We start from the raw sequence: 18,716 nt of genomic DNA, 5'->3' as shown, positions 1-18,716 counted from the left end.
GAAGTGACGTCGCACGCTGGGGCCATTTGAGGGGAAAACTCTTTGTTTTCCCCTCAAATGGCGTGGCCCCGCCCAGCGTGTGACGTCACTTCTGGTGACGCCCCGGCGGCGCGCGCGCGCACACACGCACGATCGGCTCCTGGACCAGCAGGACGCTCCCCCGCCGGTCCGTTTTCAAGATTTGGCAACCCTAGCACAAGGTCCCGCAGGGCCCTGATCTCCTCCGGGAGCTTGTTCCACCAGGTAGGAGCCGCCACTGAAAATGACCTGGCCCTTGTTGCCACAAGCTTGGCCTCCTTAGGGCCCGGGGTAACCAGCTGGTGTTGTGACCCTGACCGAAGTGCTCTTTGGGGAATGTATGGGGAAATGCGGTCCCTCAGGTAAGTCGGACCCAGGCCATGTAGGGCTTTAAAGGTAAGCACCAGCGCTTTGAAGCGAACCCGGTATGCTATAGGCAGCCAGTGCAGCGCTTTGAGCACAGGTCGGGTGTGCTCCCAGACCGGGACGCTCATCAACAACCTGGCCACAGCATTCTGCACCAGCTGTAACTTCTGGATTTGCGACAGAGGCAGCCCCATGTAGAGAGCATTACAGTAGTCTAGCCTCGAGGTGACCGTTGCATGGATCACTGTAGCTAGGTCATTGTGGTCAAGGAAAGGAACCGACTGCCGTATTAGCCGCAGATGATAGAAGGCCAGTCTGGCAGTGGCTGCCACCTGGGCCTCCATCATTAAGGTGGGGTCCAGGAGCACTCCTGAACTCTTAACCTTCGAAGCTGGCACCAAAGGTGCCCCATCGAAAGTCGGAAGTGGAAGCCCTAACCCCGATCCGGTCCGACTCAAGCACAGGACCTCCATCTTCGCTGGGTTTAACTTCAGCCTGCTCAGCCTTGTAAAGCCCAGTGCAGATCTTCTGGGTCGGAGTCTGACCAGCCACACAACATCAAATAGAGCTGGGTGTTATCTGCGTATTGATGACACCCCAGCCCATACCTCCGGACAATCTGGGCGAGGGGGCGCATGTATATGTTAAACAGCATCGGGGAAAGGACAGCCCCCTGAGGCACCCCACACTCAAGTGGGTGCCTCCGGGACTGCTGTCCCCCTAGCACTACCCTCTGTCCCCGGCCTTGGAGAAACGAGGCAAGCCATTGAAGGGCAAGCCCCCTGATCCCCCTGATCATCTGAATTTTAAAAAAATTATATATTCCCATCCATGCTACAACTGGCATCCTCAGAGGTATAACACAAAAAGATGGAGTACTCTGTGACAAGGTGAGGATGCTAGTCACAGCTGCTGGTGAAACGTCAGGTCCTACAATGCCAAGACCACGGCCATACAGCCCGGAAAATCTACAACAACAAATGAACTCCGGCTGTGAAAGCCTTTGACAACATATTTAATAATAATAAAAAAATAAAAATAAAAAGGAAGACTGGAGCTGAATGTCAAAAGCCCTCATGCCATTTTATCTTGGCTCTGATGTTTCTAAATATTCTTCTTAGGAGACAGATTTATATTTTTTTTCCTCTTCTTCTTGTGCTCCAGGTACACAAAGATGAAGACAGCCACCAACATTTATATTTTTAACTTAGCTCTGGCTGATGCCTTAGTTACCACAACAATGCCTTTCCAAAGCACAGTGTACTTAATGAACTCATGGCCATTTGGAGATGTGCTGTGTAAGATCATCGTTTCCATTGACTACTACAACATGTTTACCAGTATATTCACGCTGACCATGATGAGTGTGGATCGATACATTGCTGTGTGCCACCCTGTGAAGGCTCTGGACTTCCGTACCCCTCTGAAGGCAAAGATGATCAATATCTGCATCTGGCTGTTATCTTCATCAGTGGGCATATCAGCCATTGTTCTTGGAGGCACCAAGGTCAGGGAAGGTGAGTTTAGGCTCTGCTCTGTGCACGGGATCATCACTGTTTAATGGGAAAGGGTTTTTTTTTGGCCACTTTGTAGTAGGATCAAAACCACATTCAAATACTCCAGGCCAGTGCCGTACTGACTGCAGAGTTACCCCTGAATAGCCATAAAATGGCCATAAATCAAACCACCATGCAGTGTGGAGGCTACCATAAACTCCGACAATCAAAGAAAGTGAAAGTGGCATGCCATGTAGAGGGGAATTTCTATCCCAACATGTGTTTGGTAAAACAGCGGAGCAAATGCTAGCTGCAGAATGGGCCTATGACTCAGTAGACTAAAAGTTTTTTTTTCTTTCTGAGTCGACATTGGGTTGCCATGCCACACCACATTAAGTAAGTGTCCGGAGGTGAAATTCCCATCGCCATCCCCACACTCACAAACCTTGAAGAAAGCCAGATGGTTGTCAAAAGAAAAAGCAGGAGACATCATCTTGCAGCTCAGGGAGGCATCACCAGCATCTCCTAGGTTCTCAGCTGGATTAAAGGAGGGACTTTCCCCAGGGGGAGGAGAGGCCAGCCACAGTGACAGGGAGATTGAATAGCAAAGGAAGACTGGTAACAGGTGCGTCAGCTTCAAACCACGCCAAGGGTAAGGCTAGGGGGTATGTTCAAGGAGAGAGTGAAAGCAACCCATTGGGAGGAAGGTTTGGCTGTCAGCCAGATCCTTATGGGGGAGGAGAGGAATTGGATGGCTTGGGCCTCACTCCAAGGGGGAAGACTTAAGCAGGGAGTTCAAGGCTGGCCAGGGAGGAAGAGTGTGGGAGAGACCCAGAGGGCTGGAGACAGCAACGGGGAACCTGCAAGCAGGAGAGAGGGACTCGGGTGTCTACCAAACCCACCTCCTCCTGCATCATCTGAGGCCACTCAGCATAAAAGTCACACCCTGGACTTCCGGTTGATGGCGGCACGCTCACAGACTCACCTCCCGGACCTCCCGGGGGTGTCTCTGTGCTCCGGCAGACGGAGGGGGTGAGCACCCTGCAGACCCAGGACCCGACAGTAAATCAGCCTGTAAGCCATCCCTAAAACATAGATATCCATGCTACATCATCATATTAGCAAACCAGGGTTTACACTGGCCATATGAAAACTCTGGAAACGTCCGTCCTGAGAAAGATGCTCCATGCAATAGCTAAAGTGTAGGGAGGCTTCCTACATGGATTCTACTGTGTAGAGAGCTTCCAGGCATGAACACATCTAGAGATGCTCTAGAGAGTTCCCAAACAATGGGGGTGCTCCACATATGATGTAGTCACAGTATTACATCTACATATGGAGAAGCCATTCTGTGGATTATTATTTTTTTGCCCCAGCAGCTTCTATGTGACAGTTATAACATAAAAATCAGCCCTACATTTTCTGTGTTTTCACTGTGAATTTATTGTCAATTAGAGCAAAATACACAATTTATTGCAGAGGAGAAAAGACTGTTGGGTCACTGATTCAATCAAGTGGGCTGGAGTATTATCGTATGCCATATAATATTCCCCCCTGCTCCATAAATTCCACTTTGTAAATCGTGCATCTCCACTGTCAGCAGTTCTTCCTTATTACTTCCAGAGCAAGCCCTCTAAAAGCTTCTGCTTCTCTTTCCAGCCACTAAAAATGTGAATGCTTCAGTGCATTAAGGAGGTACAGAACTGTGTATTGGTAAAGAGGCAATAAAATGTATTTGCAAGGTGAGGCTGAGACTCATTCACTAAAAGCAGTAGTGGTATCAGACTGAATGTGACAATGTTTACAGACTTCAGGCTATAATGAGGGTGAGAAATCTGGGCTCAGGGGGAAAGACTCAAGTGGGAAGAAGCCCCTCATATCTCCCCATCACCCATTACACTTTGCACTTGCATAAAGGACTGGAAAATACCAGGAGTGCTCTAACACCCTGCTTTTATAACTCATTTTATGGAAGTAAATTGCCAGAGATTATCCCTCTGTTTCCACTAAACTGAGATAAACATTGATTATATTTGTTACATTAACTGAACGGCAACAATCTCACTATTCCCCCCCATCTTATCTGAATGATTTTCCAGCCTAGGAAGAAACTAAAGTAAGAATACTCCATATTAATGGACAGAGCATTCCTGTGCTGCAGCTGTGCCACAGTGGCTGACTGCTGCATAGCTATGGCAGTGCTAGTCCATTCCCTATGGGTATGAGTTATGCAGTGGCCAGCAAAGTTGGTGGGTTCATAGCATTTTCTGATTGTAACTGGGGTAGTGTCTTTAGCAACTGTGCCACTGCAGTCGGTGGATACATTGTATGGAGGCGGTGACACTATGACAGAGCCACCAGAACCAATCAGGGGCCATGTGGCAAGGGGGTGGAGTCCAGCATCCATCTTAGGCGGTGGGCAGAGAGGAGTGGGCCACAAGAATGTCTCCCGTTGTCAGTAGAACATCCCCCACCCCCCTTAAAGGGACCAACTCCGGTCAGCAGATCCAGGCACCTGATGGGGGGAAGGGGGTTTGGGCTGCCTGCCCCACAGGCATCCACAGCTGCCCCAATGCCCACACAAAGCACAGGGTCCCTGATGAGCAGAAGGGGGGCTACCATTTCCACCTTATGCATTTACTCACTGAAGGGTGCACTTTCCAGCAGCCCAGCTATATTGCCTAGGGCACTCCTGCACCACCCCTGCCAGTGGTGGAGCAGGAGAGGGGGCCACTATGGGTAGGCTCAGATGTGGGGGTATGCAGCACCCCCCTCCTATCGCCCAACTCCCTCCTTAATAGAGCAAAGGGGGTCTTGGACTGGAATGACTGCCATTCCACTCTGGGCTCTGTCATTCCAGTTCGAGAGCAATGAGTGCTCAGAGACTGTCATTTCAAATCCATTCTGTATTCATAATTACTTCCATGTGTAGTAATGCAGTACTAATGTATTGCAATGGAAACCATGAAAGTCATTTGGTGTTCCTTGCTGCCAGTATGTCCAATGGACATATCCCCCCCAAGCCCCCCCACCTGCGGCATTGGCTTCCCCCAGCCATTGACTCCGTGGACCCCCATGATTCCCCGGCCCCTCAGTATTTTCTTCACAGCTGTCTTCCCACTGGGTGAAAGAAGCTCACCCCCCACTTCTAGAGTAGAAGAAGAAGAAGAAGAGATTGGATTTATACCCTGCCCTTCACTTGGAGTCTCAGAGCAGCTTACAAATTCCTTTCCCTTCCCCTCCTCACAACAGACACCCAGTGAGGTGGGTGCGGCTGAGAGAACTCTGACACAAACTGCTCTTTTTCAAGGACAGCTGTGCCAGAGCTTGTGACTGACCCAAGGTCACATCAGCAGGTGCAAGTGGAGGAGTGGGGAATCAAACCCGGTTCTCCCAGATTAGAGTCCATGCACTTAACCACTACACCAAACTGGCTACACCAAACTGAGTAGAGACACAGTTATGAACTCCACTCATTAATTGTATTCATTTCCCAACTTTCTCCCCCAAGTGGCTTACACAGGCCTGTAGCCAGTGGGGGTGGAGCGCTGTTGGCGGTACCCCCTATCAAATCTTGGATGCCCTCATGCCAATCTTCCCCCCAGTCTTCCCCTTTAAGTCCCCTTCTTCCCTTCTCATCCAGCTGGGCAAGCTGCAAAAAGCTTGTCTGTGCAGGGGATTGGACTAGATGACCCTGGAGGTCCCTTCCAACTATATGATTCTATGATTCCCCCTTTCTGCAAAAGCTCCTTATGGGGGGGGGGGAGAAAGAGTGCACACTCTCTTTTGCAGTTCTTTGGGGGACTTTGCCCACTTCCCTTGCAAAGGGCCACCTGCTCAGATCAGCTTGGGGGGGGGAGGGTCTTCCTTCTTTCTCCAGAGCAGCCCAGCTTCCTGGAGGCAGAGCTCCACGCCGAGGGTTCAGGCAAGTACAGTGAAAGGAAGGAAGAGCTTGCCACACCAGCCCGAAGCCAGCTGAGGTAAAAAGCTGCTACTCCACTCCCTCCCCCCATTCCCTTTCCTTCCTGTTCTTTTAATTTAATTAGTGCCCCCAGTGCCCCCACTTGAAAAAATTCCTTGCTACGAGGCTGGGCTTACACCAGTCTTCTCTCCTTCGTTTCATGCTTACAACAACCCTGTAAGGTTGGTTAGGCTCAGAGTGTGCATCTGGCCCAAGGCCACCCACCTAGCTTCCATGGAACAAGTGAGGAACAGAATCTGGGTCTCCCAGATCTTGTATCACGCTCTAACCAGAACATCAAGCTGGTTCATTCACCCAGACCACCCTCTGGTCCCTCTCCCCTTCACACATAGGGTTCCCAAATCCCCCCGGGGGGCGGATTTCCCCCCGCTTTCAAGGCCCGACTTCCGCCCCACGCGGAAACAAAGAGTTTCCCCCTCAAATGGTGTGGCCCCGCCCCCAGCGTGCGACGTCACTTCCAGGTGATGCGCGCGCACGAGTTAGACGCCTGCCGGGAGCCCCCCGCTCCCGGCCAAAATTCATTTGGCAACCCTATTCACACAGCAGCTTGTGAGGTGAGGGAGGGAACCTGTCCTTAGGTCACCTTTGGAGGTGCTGCTGGGCCCCCGCTATGTTTGGCAGATGACTATGACCAGTGGGACTGCACAAGCATCCACAGCCACCCAAGGCACCCAAGAGCCCTCTCTCAGACATGTCCTGAGGAAGCCCTCTGGGCGAGTCACAGATGAGGTGGGGAGTGAGTGAGGCAGGGAGGGGTGTGGAGCTCCTGCCATGTAGTCAAAACCAACCAAACAGACAGGGAGACAATTCTGGCACAACACAGACTTTATTGAACTGCAAACCCTGGTGAGGTGTGAAGACTCCATCTGCTTCCTCCCTGGGGCCATGGAAAAGAGGACTGAGGATCCCTGGCATGGCCTGTGTCTGTGGGATGGCACTGCAGGTGGAACTTGGAAGGGCTAGCTGGGTGTGATGCTCCACTTCAAGAGGAGGGCTGGGACAGCAGACTGAGCAGAGTGTGTGTGAGGAGGCGGGACTTGCCACACTCACAAGTCTCCTTTTTATTTATTTATTAAATTGCAAGCAGGGCTCAGGGAGGCTTACAACAGTATTAACATTCACATCCACCTACATTAAAATAGTTCAATAAATAACCACAGTAAAATTAGTATACAATAACACTTAAGGTGGCGGAAAAACCTAACTCCTCGGTCTACCTTGGGGGAGGGGCTAGGGTTGCCAACCCCCCCGGTTTGCCAGGGGTCCCCTGTTTTTGGGGGGTTCTACCCGCCCCCGGACATATGGCCGCAGGGGGAAGCCCCACCCCCAACACCCACAGCCACCCATCTCTCTCCCTTTAAGTGTGTGCAACCCGTGTTTCCTCCCAAGCCAGATCTCCGCAAGCTTGCAGGGAAACGCCAGCTTCGTCCTCTTAAAAGGGAAACGCGGCTGCTCTTGAAGGGGAAACGCAGGCTCCTGCATTTAAAAGGGAAACACCGGCTCCTTTAAGTGCAGGGAACTGCTGTTTCTGGAGATCTGGTGCACGGGCGGGGGGGGGGCGGAAGACGTCCCCAACATGATGTCATCACGTTGGGGATGCCCCACCCCCTCCAGTTTCCCCCAAAGTCCCCCGCTGGGGTGGAAGATGGACTTGGCAACCCGAGGAGGGGCCAAGATGAATGAGGAACCACAAGCGAGTGCCAAAAGAGGTCTCATCGCAGTCCTCAACCAAAAGCCTGGCAGAACATCTCTGCCTTGCATGCCCCACAGAAAGGTAGCAGCTCCCGCAGGGAACGGATGTCTTCCAGCAGAGCGTTCCACCAGGCAGGGGCCAGGGCTGAAGAGGCCCTGGCCCTAGTCAAGGACAGACAGACCTCTCTCGGGCCGGGGACCACCAGCAGGTTCTTATTTCCTGAGTGCAATGCCCTTCCAGGGGCATATTGGGAGAGGCAGTCCCAAAGATATGTAGGTCCCTGACCGCTAAGGGCCTTAAAGGTCAAAACCAGAACCTTGAACCTGATCCGGAGCTCCATTGGAAGCCAATGCAGCTCATGTAGCACTGGTTGAATATGTGCCATCTGCTGAGTCCTTGTGAGGACTCACACGGCTGCATTTTGGACCAGTTGACGCTTCCGAGTCAGGCACAGGGGCAGGCCCGTGTAGAGCAAATTACACGGTAATTCAAACTGGAGGTGACCGTTGCGTGGATTACCGTGGCTAGGTCAGGGAGCCAGCTGCTTAACCTGGCAAAGTTGGAGAAATGCCAGGTTAGCAACCTTCGCAACCTGGCCATCCATGGATGGGGAAGAGTCCAGGGTCACGCCCAGAGTCCTGATGGTCTGTGCCAGTGATAGTGGCACACCCTTGAGAGTTGGGAGCTGGCAACCCAAACGAGTCTCCCCCCTACCCAGCCACAGAACCTCCATCTTTCCTGGAGCCAACTCTGTTTTAACCATCTCACCACAGCCTCCAAACCCTTGGCAAGATTCCTGGGGATGGTATTTCGCCGGTCACCCATCAACAGATATAGTTGGGTGTCATCAGCATATTGATGGCACCCTAACCTGAAACTCTGCACTAGCTGGGCAAGGGGGCGCATATTGCAGGTTGAGTTTGAATTTTCATCTGTGGGAAAGTAAAGCACAGATATGTCCAGCCATGGCAAGGGGGCACAAGTGCCATGGATATGTTGTCCTGACAAGGTCTGCAGATGCAGCTGCATGGTGGGGAGGCTCACCACACACACCTTGTGGCACAAGACGTTGTTCAGTTGCACAGTCAAGTCTGACTCTTCGCAACCCCATGGACCACATCATGCCAGGCCCTCCCATCTTCCATCATCCTCTGGAGTTTGCTTAATTTCATGTTTGTTGCATCTCATCTTTTGCCGTCCCCTTCTTCTTTTACCTTCAATCTTTCCCAGCATCAGGGTCTTCTCCAGTGAGCGCTCCCTTCTCATTTGGTGACCAAAGTATTTGAGCTTCAGCATCAATATTTGGCCTTCCGGGGAACAGTCAGCGTTGATTTCTTTTAGGGTTGACTAATTTGCTCTCCTAGCAGTCCAAGCGGCTCTCAAGGGTCTTCTCCAGCACCATAATTTAAAAGCATCTATTCTTCGGCACTCAGCCTTTCTTATGCTCCAACTCTCACAGCCATACATTACTACTGGAAATACCATTGCTTTGACCATTTAGACTTTTGTTGGCAGGGTGATGTCTCTACTTTTTATTATGCTGTTTAGGTTCACCATACCTTTCCTCCCAAGGAGCAGGCATCTTCTAATTTCATGGCTGCAGTCACCGTCTGCAGTGATCTTGGATCCCAGGAACGTGAAGTCTGTCACTGCTTCCATGACTTCCCCTTCTATTGGCCAAGGAGTGATGGAGCCAGATGCCATGATCTTAGGTGTTTTTGATGTCGAGTTTCAAACCAATTTTTGCGCTCTCCTCTTTCACCCTCAACAAGAAGCTCTATGTCCTCTTCACTTTCTGCCATTAGAGTGGTATCATCATCGGCAATTCTGAGGTTGTTGATGTTTTTCCCGGAAATCTTAATTCTGGCTCCTGAGTAATCCAGGCTGGCATTTTTTATGATGTACTCTGCATATAAATTAAATAAGCAGGGTGACCACATACATCCTTTTCCTATGCTAAACCAGTCAGTTGTTCTATATCCAGTTCTGTCACTTCTTGACCCTTATACAGGTTTCTCAGGAGACATGTGAAGTGGTCTGGTACTCCCGTCTCTTTAAGGACTTGCCATGGTTTGTTGTGATCCACACAATCAAAGGCTTTAGCGTAGTCAAGGAAGCAGAAGTAGATATTTTTCTGGTACTCCCTTGCTTTCTCCATAATCCAGCGAATGTTGGCAATTTTATCCCTAGTTCCCCTACCTCATCGAAACCCAGCTCATACTTCTGGCAATTCTCTATCCACATACTGCTGAAGCCTAGCTTGTAGGAACTTTGCATGTGCAATGAGTGCAATTGTGCGATAGTTTGAACATTCCTTGGCATTGCCCTTCTTTGGGATTGGAATGTAAACTCACCTTTTCCAATCCTGTGGCCATTGTTGCATTTTCCAAATTTGATGGCGTATGGAGTGCAGCACTTTAACAGCATCATCTCTTAAGACTTTGAATAGCTCAGCTGGGATACCATCACCTCTGCTAGCTTTGTTGTTAGTAATGCTTTCTTAGGTCCATTTGACTTTGCACTCCAGGATGTCTGGCTTGAGGTCAGTGATCACACCGTCATGGTTGTCAAGGACATTGAAGTCCTTCTTGTATAGTTCTTCTGTGTATTCTTGCCATCTCTTCCTAATCTCTTCTGCTTATGTTAGGTCCTTACTGTTTTTGTCCTTTGTCATGGCCAGATATGCATGGAATGTTCTCTTGATTTCTCCAATTTTCTTGAAGAGATCTCTAGTCCTTCCCATTCTATTGTTTTCCTCTATTACTTTGCATTGTTCATTCAGGAAGGCCTCCTTATCTCTCCTTGCTGTTCTCTGGAAATCAGCATTCAGTTGGGTAAATCTTTCCTTTTCACCTTTGCCTTTCACTTTCCTTCTTTCCTCAGCTATTTGTAAAGCTTCACCAGACAGCTACTGTGCTCTCTTGCATTTCTTTTTTTTGGGGGGGGGGGGTTGATGCCTCCTTTTGGGGGCAGTATTGAACCTCCATCCATAGTTCTTCAGGCACTCTGTCTATACCTCCACTATATATTCATAAGGGATATGATCTAGGTCAAACCCAAATGGCCTAGTGGTTTCCCCAACTGTCTTTAGTTTAAGCCTGAATTTTGCAATGAGTAGCTCATGAGCTGAGCCACAGTAAGCTCCAGGTCTTGTTTTTACTGACTGTATAGAGCTTCTCCATCTTTGACTGCAAATTATATAATCAATCTGATTGCAGTGTTGCCCATCTGGTGATGTCCATGTGTAGAGTCACCTCTTAGGTTGTTGGAAGAAGGTGTTTGCTATGACCAGCATGTTCTCTTGACAAAACTCTGGTAGCCTATGCCTGGGTTAATTTTGTTCTCCAAGGCCAAACTTGTCCATTATTCCGGTTACCTTTTGACTTCCTACTTTAGCATTCTAGCCCCCTATGCTGATGAGGACATCTTTTTTTGGTGTTAGTTCCAGGAGGTGTTGTATGTCTTCACGGAACCGGTCCACTTCAGCCTCTTCTGCATCAGTGGTTGGGTCATAGACTTGGATTACTGTGAAGTTGAATGGTTTTGCCTTGGATTTGAACTGAGATAATTATGTTGTTTTTGAGATTGTATCCCATTACTGCCTTTCTCACTCTCTTGTTGACTATAAAGGCCACACCATTTCTTCTGCTGGATTCTTGACCATAGTAGTAGATATAATGGGCTTCTGAGTTAAATTTGCCCATTCCCATCCACTTCAGTTCACTGATTCCCAAGATGTCGATGTTCATTCTTGCCATCAGTCTTGCAAGATGGTACCATCCAAATTACACTCACCTGTCCTGTGTTGAAGTGCTCATGGATTGCTGGTGATCCATCCACAGCAGCACCTACAGCTGCTGTTCAAGGCTGTAATTCTGCAAGGAAATGAGTTAAAGGATCACATGGCAAGTTGGTTCACCATGTACAGTGGAGTAGCTGCCAGAGCCCCCCAAACTACAGATTCTCCCTGTCTGCTGAGGGTGGGAAACAGGCAAATGACAGAGCATTCTCTCTGCTCCAAAATGTACCATCATAACTGGCTGTTACACTGGCATATCTCAGACATACGCCAACACAAAAGTCAGTTGGCTCCCTGAACACTTTCACCCCCCCCCCCAGGACTATCCTTTAAGTATCTTATTTGTATCTAGCATAATGGTTTTAATTGGGAATATAGAAGGGTATGCTGTAGCCCAATCTTGTCAGATCTTGTAAGCAAAGCAGGTACTTGGATGGGAGACCACCTAGGAGACTCAGTACAGTAAGGCAATGGCAAACCAATTCTGCTTCTCTTTAACCTTGCTGGAGTAACCATAAGTTGGTTGCAACTTGCTGGCACATACATACATAATAGATATGATTAATACTGGATGGTCACAAACAACAAAGTGTCCCAGTCCAAGACTGGCAAAGTTCTTTCCCATTTTGATAGGAGTCAAGTCCTATAACAGAGCAGAAGGCTAGCTGAACTTTTATCCAACAAGGAGAGCAGGGGAGAAGCAGTCAGAAGTTAATAGCAAGACAGCCTGATGGCCCCTCTCAGAAATCAGTTTCCAGATAAGAGGGAACCAGCCCTGAATTAACCATTAAGCCAAATAAGCATGTGCTTAAAGCACCAAGGGAAGGGGGACACCCCAGAGTTTTTCCTCTAGCTATCATGTCCTTAACTCTTCCACTGCCACACGCAGCTTTAGTCAACTGACGAGTTCCAGTTTATATTTAATATAGTTGTGGGGTCTGGCCTGGGGGGTGGCCTGGAAGAAAACTGAATTTTTAATCTCTTATTCCACCTTCAGCACATATTGAGTCTTAATGTGTGATCAGTAAGTAATGGAAGGGCCGAGGGGCACCACTGCTGTGCTGTGCTGAGGGCATCAGTCGGCCTTAATAATAAAGCAGATCTGGACAGTGCTATGGAATGGCCTTTCCCGGATCACCTACTTCCCAGAACAAAGAGGATGCTGGTCTATAGTGCTAGTTTTCTGATATGATTACTTTCATTTCTCTCCTGTGTCTAGTGGCTGTTGTTGTCCCAGCTGGGGAAATTCCTGGGGATTCGGGGGCACTGTGTGCAGACAGTGAAGTCTGGGGAGAGGAAGAGGCTCAGCAGGGATGTGATGCTTGCAGCACTTACTTGCATCAGCAGCTTGCGGCAAATACATCCTTCCCATTGGCTGGGCATTAGCGCAGTCCTCCTTAATAGTGCCTTGCGCTTTCTTTGAAAAGGGAAATTGGCACCACAGTATCCCACGGCTACAGCAGAGCCACAATCGGCTTTGAAGGACGGCTTCAAAGAAACAAACAGAAAATGAGCAACTTCCTCACAATCAAACTAACTGTGTTGAATCCGTTTGCCAACCCAGATAGAATATAGTATCGATTTTTAGCATCAAAAATTTATACACTGATTGAGAACAGTTATGATTTGTTTTTCATTATTAATTAAATGCATTGTTGATATCTGTTTTTTTGGTCTTCTAGACTCTTGTCCCTAATTGATCTTTTAATGATTGATTTGTGACAAAAGTAAGTCACAAAAAAGTTGTAATTTTTAAAGTCATATGCGTTTACTGACTTACAAGGGACATCTTTCTTAAATGAATGTAAAACTTTGTTAACTCTTACCCCCTTTAAGCACCATCCATGTTCAAGGTTATATTGCTAAAGAAGCATTTTTCCCCTGGACAACTCAAATATGGGTGATTTTAAAATCTGCCCTGAGCCAAGGGGAGTCTTGGATGGGTATAGAGTGGCTGGTCAAATGGGTGGAGGTTGAAGTACAACCACTTTTGGCTGGCATAAAAAAAAATCATCAGTTATTTTTCCTTTCCTAAAAAGAAGCCCTATAAACTGAACTGCCGCAGATGTACAAGTCTGGTTTTTATAATTTACAGGGAGTAAATCAGTGCTCCTGGAGAAGAACTGCTTCAACTAGCTGATGGCCCTTCTTGGAACAGCATTTCTTAAAAATCTAGTAAATTATGAGCCATGTTGTACTGTCAATTCTGTTTATTTAATCTGTCCATGATTGTTGTTCTTATTGGCCTTTCATACAGGCAGTATCGAGTGTTCACTGCAGTTTCCAGATGAAGACTATGTCTGGTGGGACATCTTTATGAAAATCTGTGTCTTCGTGTTTGCATTTATTATCCCAGTGCTGATTATAGTAATTTGCTACACTCTGATGATTCTGCGCTTGAAGAGCGTGAGACTTCTTTCTGGGTCTCGAGAAAAAGACCGAAACCTCCGCCGCATCACCAGATTGGTTCTTGTTGTAGTTGCAGTTTTTATCATCTGTTGGACTCCAATCCACATTTTTGTATTGGTTGAGGCCCTGGGGGATGTGTCCCACAGTACTGCAGCCATTTCCAGTTATTATTTCTGCATTGCTTTGGGCTACACCAATAGCAGTCTCAATCCCATCCTTTATGCTTTTCTGGATGAAAACTTCAAGCGTTGTTTCAAAGATTTCTGCTTTCCTTTTAAGATGAAGACAGACAGACACAGCACCAACAGAGTGAGAAACACAATCCGAGACCCTGCTTATACAGAAGAGGTTGATGGGACAAACAAACCAGTATGACTAGCCGTGGAAATGTCATCTTACTGTCCTCCAGGACAAGATGAGTCCAATGACCTTGGACTAACTCAGATAACTACTGCAGTGTGAAATGGACAATAATAGACCCATTTGATACCATGTAAAAAATCCCACAATCTGAACTGATATATCACTACAGCTGGTAATAAAGGTTTATTCAAATGTGCTTTTGGATCATATTAAAAACAAATCTTTGTACATAGCTGAATATCAGTTTTGGGAAGAAAAAGCAAAGGAAGCTCTTCATTATGCTAATGTCTTTGTGGAAAGGGAAATCTATTTTTCTTATGCTACCTTACTGCTGCTGTTTAGATTCTGGATGGAAATGATAGTGTGGCTTTCAGTGACTGGTAAAAATCAGTTAGACTGTAATAATCTTTTACTATACAGTATTATAAGAAAAGATGTCAGTTCTGAGCTTATAACACCTGCCAAAACCACAGAATCAACACTTTCCTTATAGCATATGTATGCAACGTGTATTTCCAGATATTTACATAGCCTTGAATCATGTAATCAGTTATGGAAACTAGTCTTCTGCTGGTTAAATTTGGGAGCTCCTGAAGAGTAGTCATACACAATCATATTTTACATGATGATTGTATCCATTACGTCAGGCTGGTCAATGGAAACATCAATGACTTGCAAGTAATAACCATTAATGCTGAGGGAATAGGGTTGCCAAGTCCAAATTTAACCGCAGCGGGGGACTCCCGGCTGGCGGCATAGAGTTTTCCCTCGAATGACCGTGGCCCCACCCCCAGCGTGCTTGGCGTGGTCGCGTCACTTCCAGGTGACGTGCACGTCAGGGTGGGGTTCCCCCCAGGGCCCGATCTGCCGCTGTCGGGGAATGGGCCTCTGGGGCGGGGGTTTCCCCGCCCCCTGGGGGGACTTGGCTAGCCTATGAGGGAACCTCATATATGATAATTATATAATTATTGCATGAGTGGGCTATATGGATTTTGTTGATATACACAATTCATATCTAACTTTGCTCCCTATCTAGGATAGGGTTGCCAGGCTACCTGCTATGGTAGGAGACTTCCCGCTAGCAACCCTTGTTGCCTATTGCTGCTTGAAAAATGTCAGTATTGTACATGATGTGACATCACTTCCAGGGACATGATGTCATGTTGCTCCAAGAATCACTGGTAAACGTTATGGTTTGCTATAGAGTTTCCAGTGATTCCTGAGCAATATAGTGTCACTTCTGGTTTTCTTGAAAGTGATGTCATGGCACACGTGATACTGGCATCCCCTATGTCCCCATCCCCACCTTTTTGGACATATTACAGTGAAAGCTGATATCACATGTAGCTAATTTCTACACTCACCAGTGAGTTTTCAGATATTCACAAACCCTGCTTTCCCCAGATTTCAGATGTTAACCTAAATGTTATAATTGTCTTTCAGTGAATTTGAAACAATTGAAATGCATTAAAAAGGTGTGGTTATAACAAATCATTGACCAATGTTTCCACAAAGGTCTACCCAACTAAACATTAGTTGGATCTCCCATCTCCTTTCTGTTAAGTGATCAACCTTATTTGGCAAAGAAATACCTCCTCACTTTGCATAAGAAAACTGTAGGATCAAACTCTTAACGATGCCATTCAAAGCTTGTCTACTTGGAATCCTACTCAGTTCTGTTTAATGGGACTTACTCTTAGGAAAGTGTTATTAGGATTGCACTATTAGTTATTATCATCTGTGGTTCTGGTGGTCTTCTTTTGGAAGTTCCATTGTTATAAAGTGCCGAGGCCAAAAATGAATGCCTGTAAATCATAGAATTAAAACAAGTATTACTACCTTTTCTGTTGTTAAAGAAAGCTTGAAAATATGCTATTGCTGAAGTCTAGGAAACTGGAGAAAAATCAGGGCGTGGCTTTAAAATGGCTGAGATCAGAATATTTATCCTCTCTTTTCCACTTTATTACCCAAACGTTTTCACATTGTTCACAGATGCAGTGTTTGCCAGTTTCTTTAGTCTCCCATCCCTCTTTTTCCTTCACCAAATTCCACATTTGGCACACTCAAAAGCCACACATTTTCCAGCCAAAATAGAATGTATAAATATGTATAATTTATTCCAGTTAGGATTTTCCCGGACTGTCCTTTTATGTCTGTTTGTACTCTGAGCTTCCTGGTTTAAGCATGATAATTGGAATAACTTTTGTACTTGTGTCTGTTCAAAGGTTGTTTTTGTTGTTGTTTTTTAACATCACAAAATACAAAAGAATATATATGTGTGTGTGTCTTGATGACTGGTGATTTTTGTGTCTGGAAATATCTCTGCCTAATGATTGTGAAAGTAACAGTAAGCCTTTCATAATATAGAGCTATAGATAAGGAAATATCAGACCATCTGTCAGATTCTTGCACAAACTTCAGCCTCAACAATACTCTCTTTTCAGTGATTTGTTTATTGAGATACTTAGATGCTACAAGCTAAGACATGCTTGTGTCAGGATGGCTGAAACAAGTACCAGTCCAAAAGTTATACCCCCATCAAACAGCTCCCCCCTAAATCTCAGTCAGTCACACATTCCATTCAGCCCACCTAAATGAGTACACTTGCACACATCCCCACCTGTGAACCTACTTTTATTTATCTACAACAGTTCAGCCAGCACAGATAGACTCTAAGGTCAGTTAGTCTCTTCCCAGGGCACAGGAGGCACCCTTAGAAAAACAGTTACTAGGCAGCAAAGTGAAGCAGTCACACACACACAGCTTCCCCCCCCCTTTACATCCCACTTGCAGAACGACAAAGGCGTACAGATCCATCCCAGAGAAACGCTGGCAAACAATATGGCAAATGAGGACTCAAGTTTGACACCATCTACAAGAGAATATGGTACCTTTCCCCTCTTGCAAACACATCATTCTGTCTTGTGATGCTGCTTTTGCTTTTGTTCTTTCTTACCATGAGCTAAACAGAACTTGCATAGAATTGTATCACTGTCTCCCAGTTAGCTCACAGTAGTTAAGTGTCTCATAACTAATCACACAAATGGTCCAGATTTTTCTGTCAGTTTTTTTTATTGCCAGTGCTATACATTACACACTATTGTTTAAATGTTTTTGTGTATGTGTGTGTGAAAGTGATCCACAGTTACTTGGGGCATTAACTAAAAAGAATGTTTAAAAGCTCCAAATATTTGTCTCCATTTAACTTAATTCCATTGATTCATTGGGATGTAAAAATGTATTTAACAGTGCAATCTGAAGCACAGTTAACTCTTCTAAGCCCGTTGACTTCAATGGGCTTAGAAGGGAGTAACGCCAGACTGCACTGCATATCCCACATTTATAATTAGAAGGTTAGTCCTTATGCAATGATCTCTGAAATCTTTATACCAGAAAAGATATGTGTGCACGCGTGTGTAAAATGCCATCAAGTCACAGCTGACTTTTGGTGACCCCAACCAGAGGCTTTCAAGGCAAGTGAGAAGCAGAGACAGTTGTGTCATTGCCTTCCTCTGCAGACTCTTCCTTGGAGATCTCCCTTCCAAGTACTGGCTCTGCTTACTTTCTAAGATATGATGAGATTGGACTATACCATGCTGCCTTCCTTCCCAGTAGCAAAGATGTAGGTCTTAGTTCATATACATTAGAGGGCATCACGCCTCACAGACATGAGGCTGTGATCATTTGTTTATTGCTGCTATTGTTTGTTGTTTAATTCACAGTCCCCTCAATAGCAGATGGGCCACTCAGTCAGTAGACTTTATCTCTGCGGTGCCTTAGGAAAAGGTTTTCTGCTTCTGTCTTTTATGAGCAACTGTCTGTCTGTGCTTGGCACAAATGACATATGCAGAGTATATTTCATTCAGTATAAATTTCTGCAGTCTTCATGCATATATAATGTGAACATTTGTAACTCAGAAAATCTGTTTTACAAGGTTTTCTTGGGGAAAGAGACCTGTAACTATTACCTTGAGTCATACAATATAACTATCAATTTCATCATATGTCACCAGAAGTAATACAGAGATCGAACATGTTTTTCCATGGATCTACTCATGGCATTAAAATCCTGAGCAGCACATGGCAACTAGCTAGTGGATTATGGGGGCCCTGAGTATGTTTGTTGAATACAGTGCTTAATTTTGAAAGGGTGTTTGGTCTTAACGCAGAGGTCATTTTTCTGACCTTTTCCTATAATGTTAGATATGGGGAGAAGTTAATTACTCTTTGATGGGAGGCACTCTACATATGCCCGCAAGTCCACATTTGAGGGCTGAATTCTAGTACTGAAGCCAAATCTGAAGGAAATAAAATATAAGGTTTCAAACATATATATTAAAAACGAATCAATCAACATTATCTTATTTGTTTATTTGACTGATTTCCATCCTGCCTTTCTACTCTAAGGAGAACACAAGGTAGCTGACAAATAGAATATAATTTCTAACAACAATACATTTTAGCATCTGTGAATAATTCATAATAAAAAGGGACAATGGCTAAGAAGCAGAATATCAGCTTTGCATACAGAAACAAGCACACATATACACAATGAAAACTGGATCCCAGTTCAAACTCCATCATCTCTAG

At 46.2% G+C, this 18,716-nt stretch overlaps 1 protein-coding gene across 1 annotated transcript in view; it reads left to right on the top strand.

Moving 5' to 3' along the window:
• OPRK1 (opioid receptor, kappa 1) overlaps window positions 1-14,138 on the top strand; it is a 34,955-nt gene extending 20,817 nt beyond the window's left edge. Inside the window, exons 3-4 of the mRNA XM_015407713.1 lie at window positions 1,549-1,901; window positions 13,612-14,138. Of these exons, the coding sequence (XP_015263199.1) occupies window positions 1,549-1,901; window positions 13,612-14,138 (880 nt within the window). The remainder of the gene's footprint in view (window positions 1-1,548; window positions 1,902-13,611) is intronic.
• Window positions 14,139-18,716: the final 4,578 nt, after the last annotated feature.

The sequence above is a fragment of the Gekko japonicus genome, unplaced genomic scaffold, assembly GCF_001447785.1.
Source record: "Gekko japonicus isolate JY-2015 unplaced genomic scaffold, Gekko_japonicus_V1.1 scaffold1822, whole genome shotgun sequence".
Classification (NCBI taxonomy): Eukaryota; Metazoa; Chordata; class Lepidosauria; order Squamata; family Gekkonidae; genus Gekko; species Gekko japonicus.
Note: the sequence above shows the minus strand (reverse complement) of the source record. Positions and strands in the feature narration are given on the sequence as shown.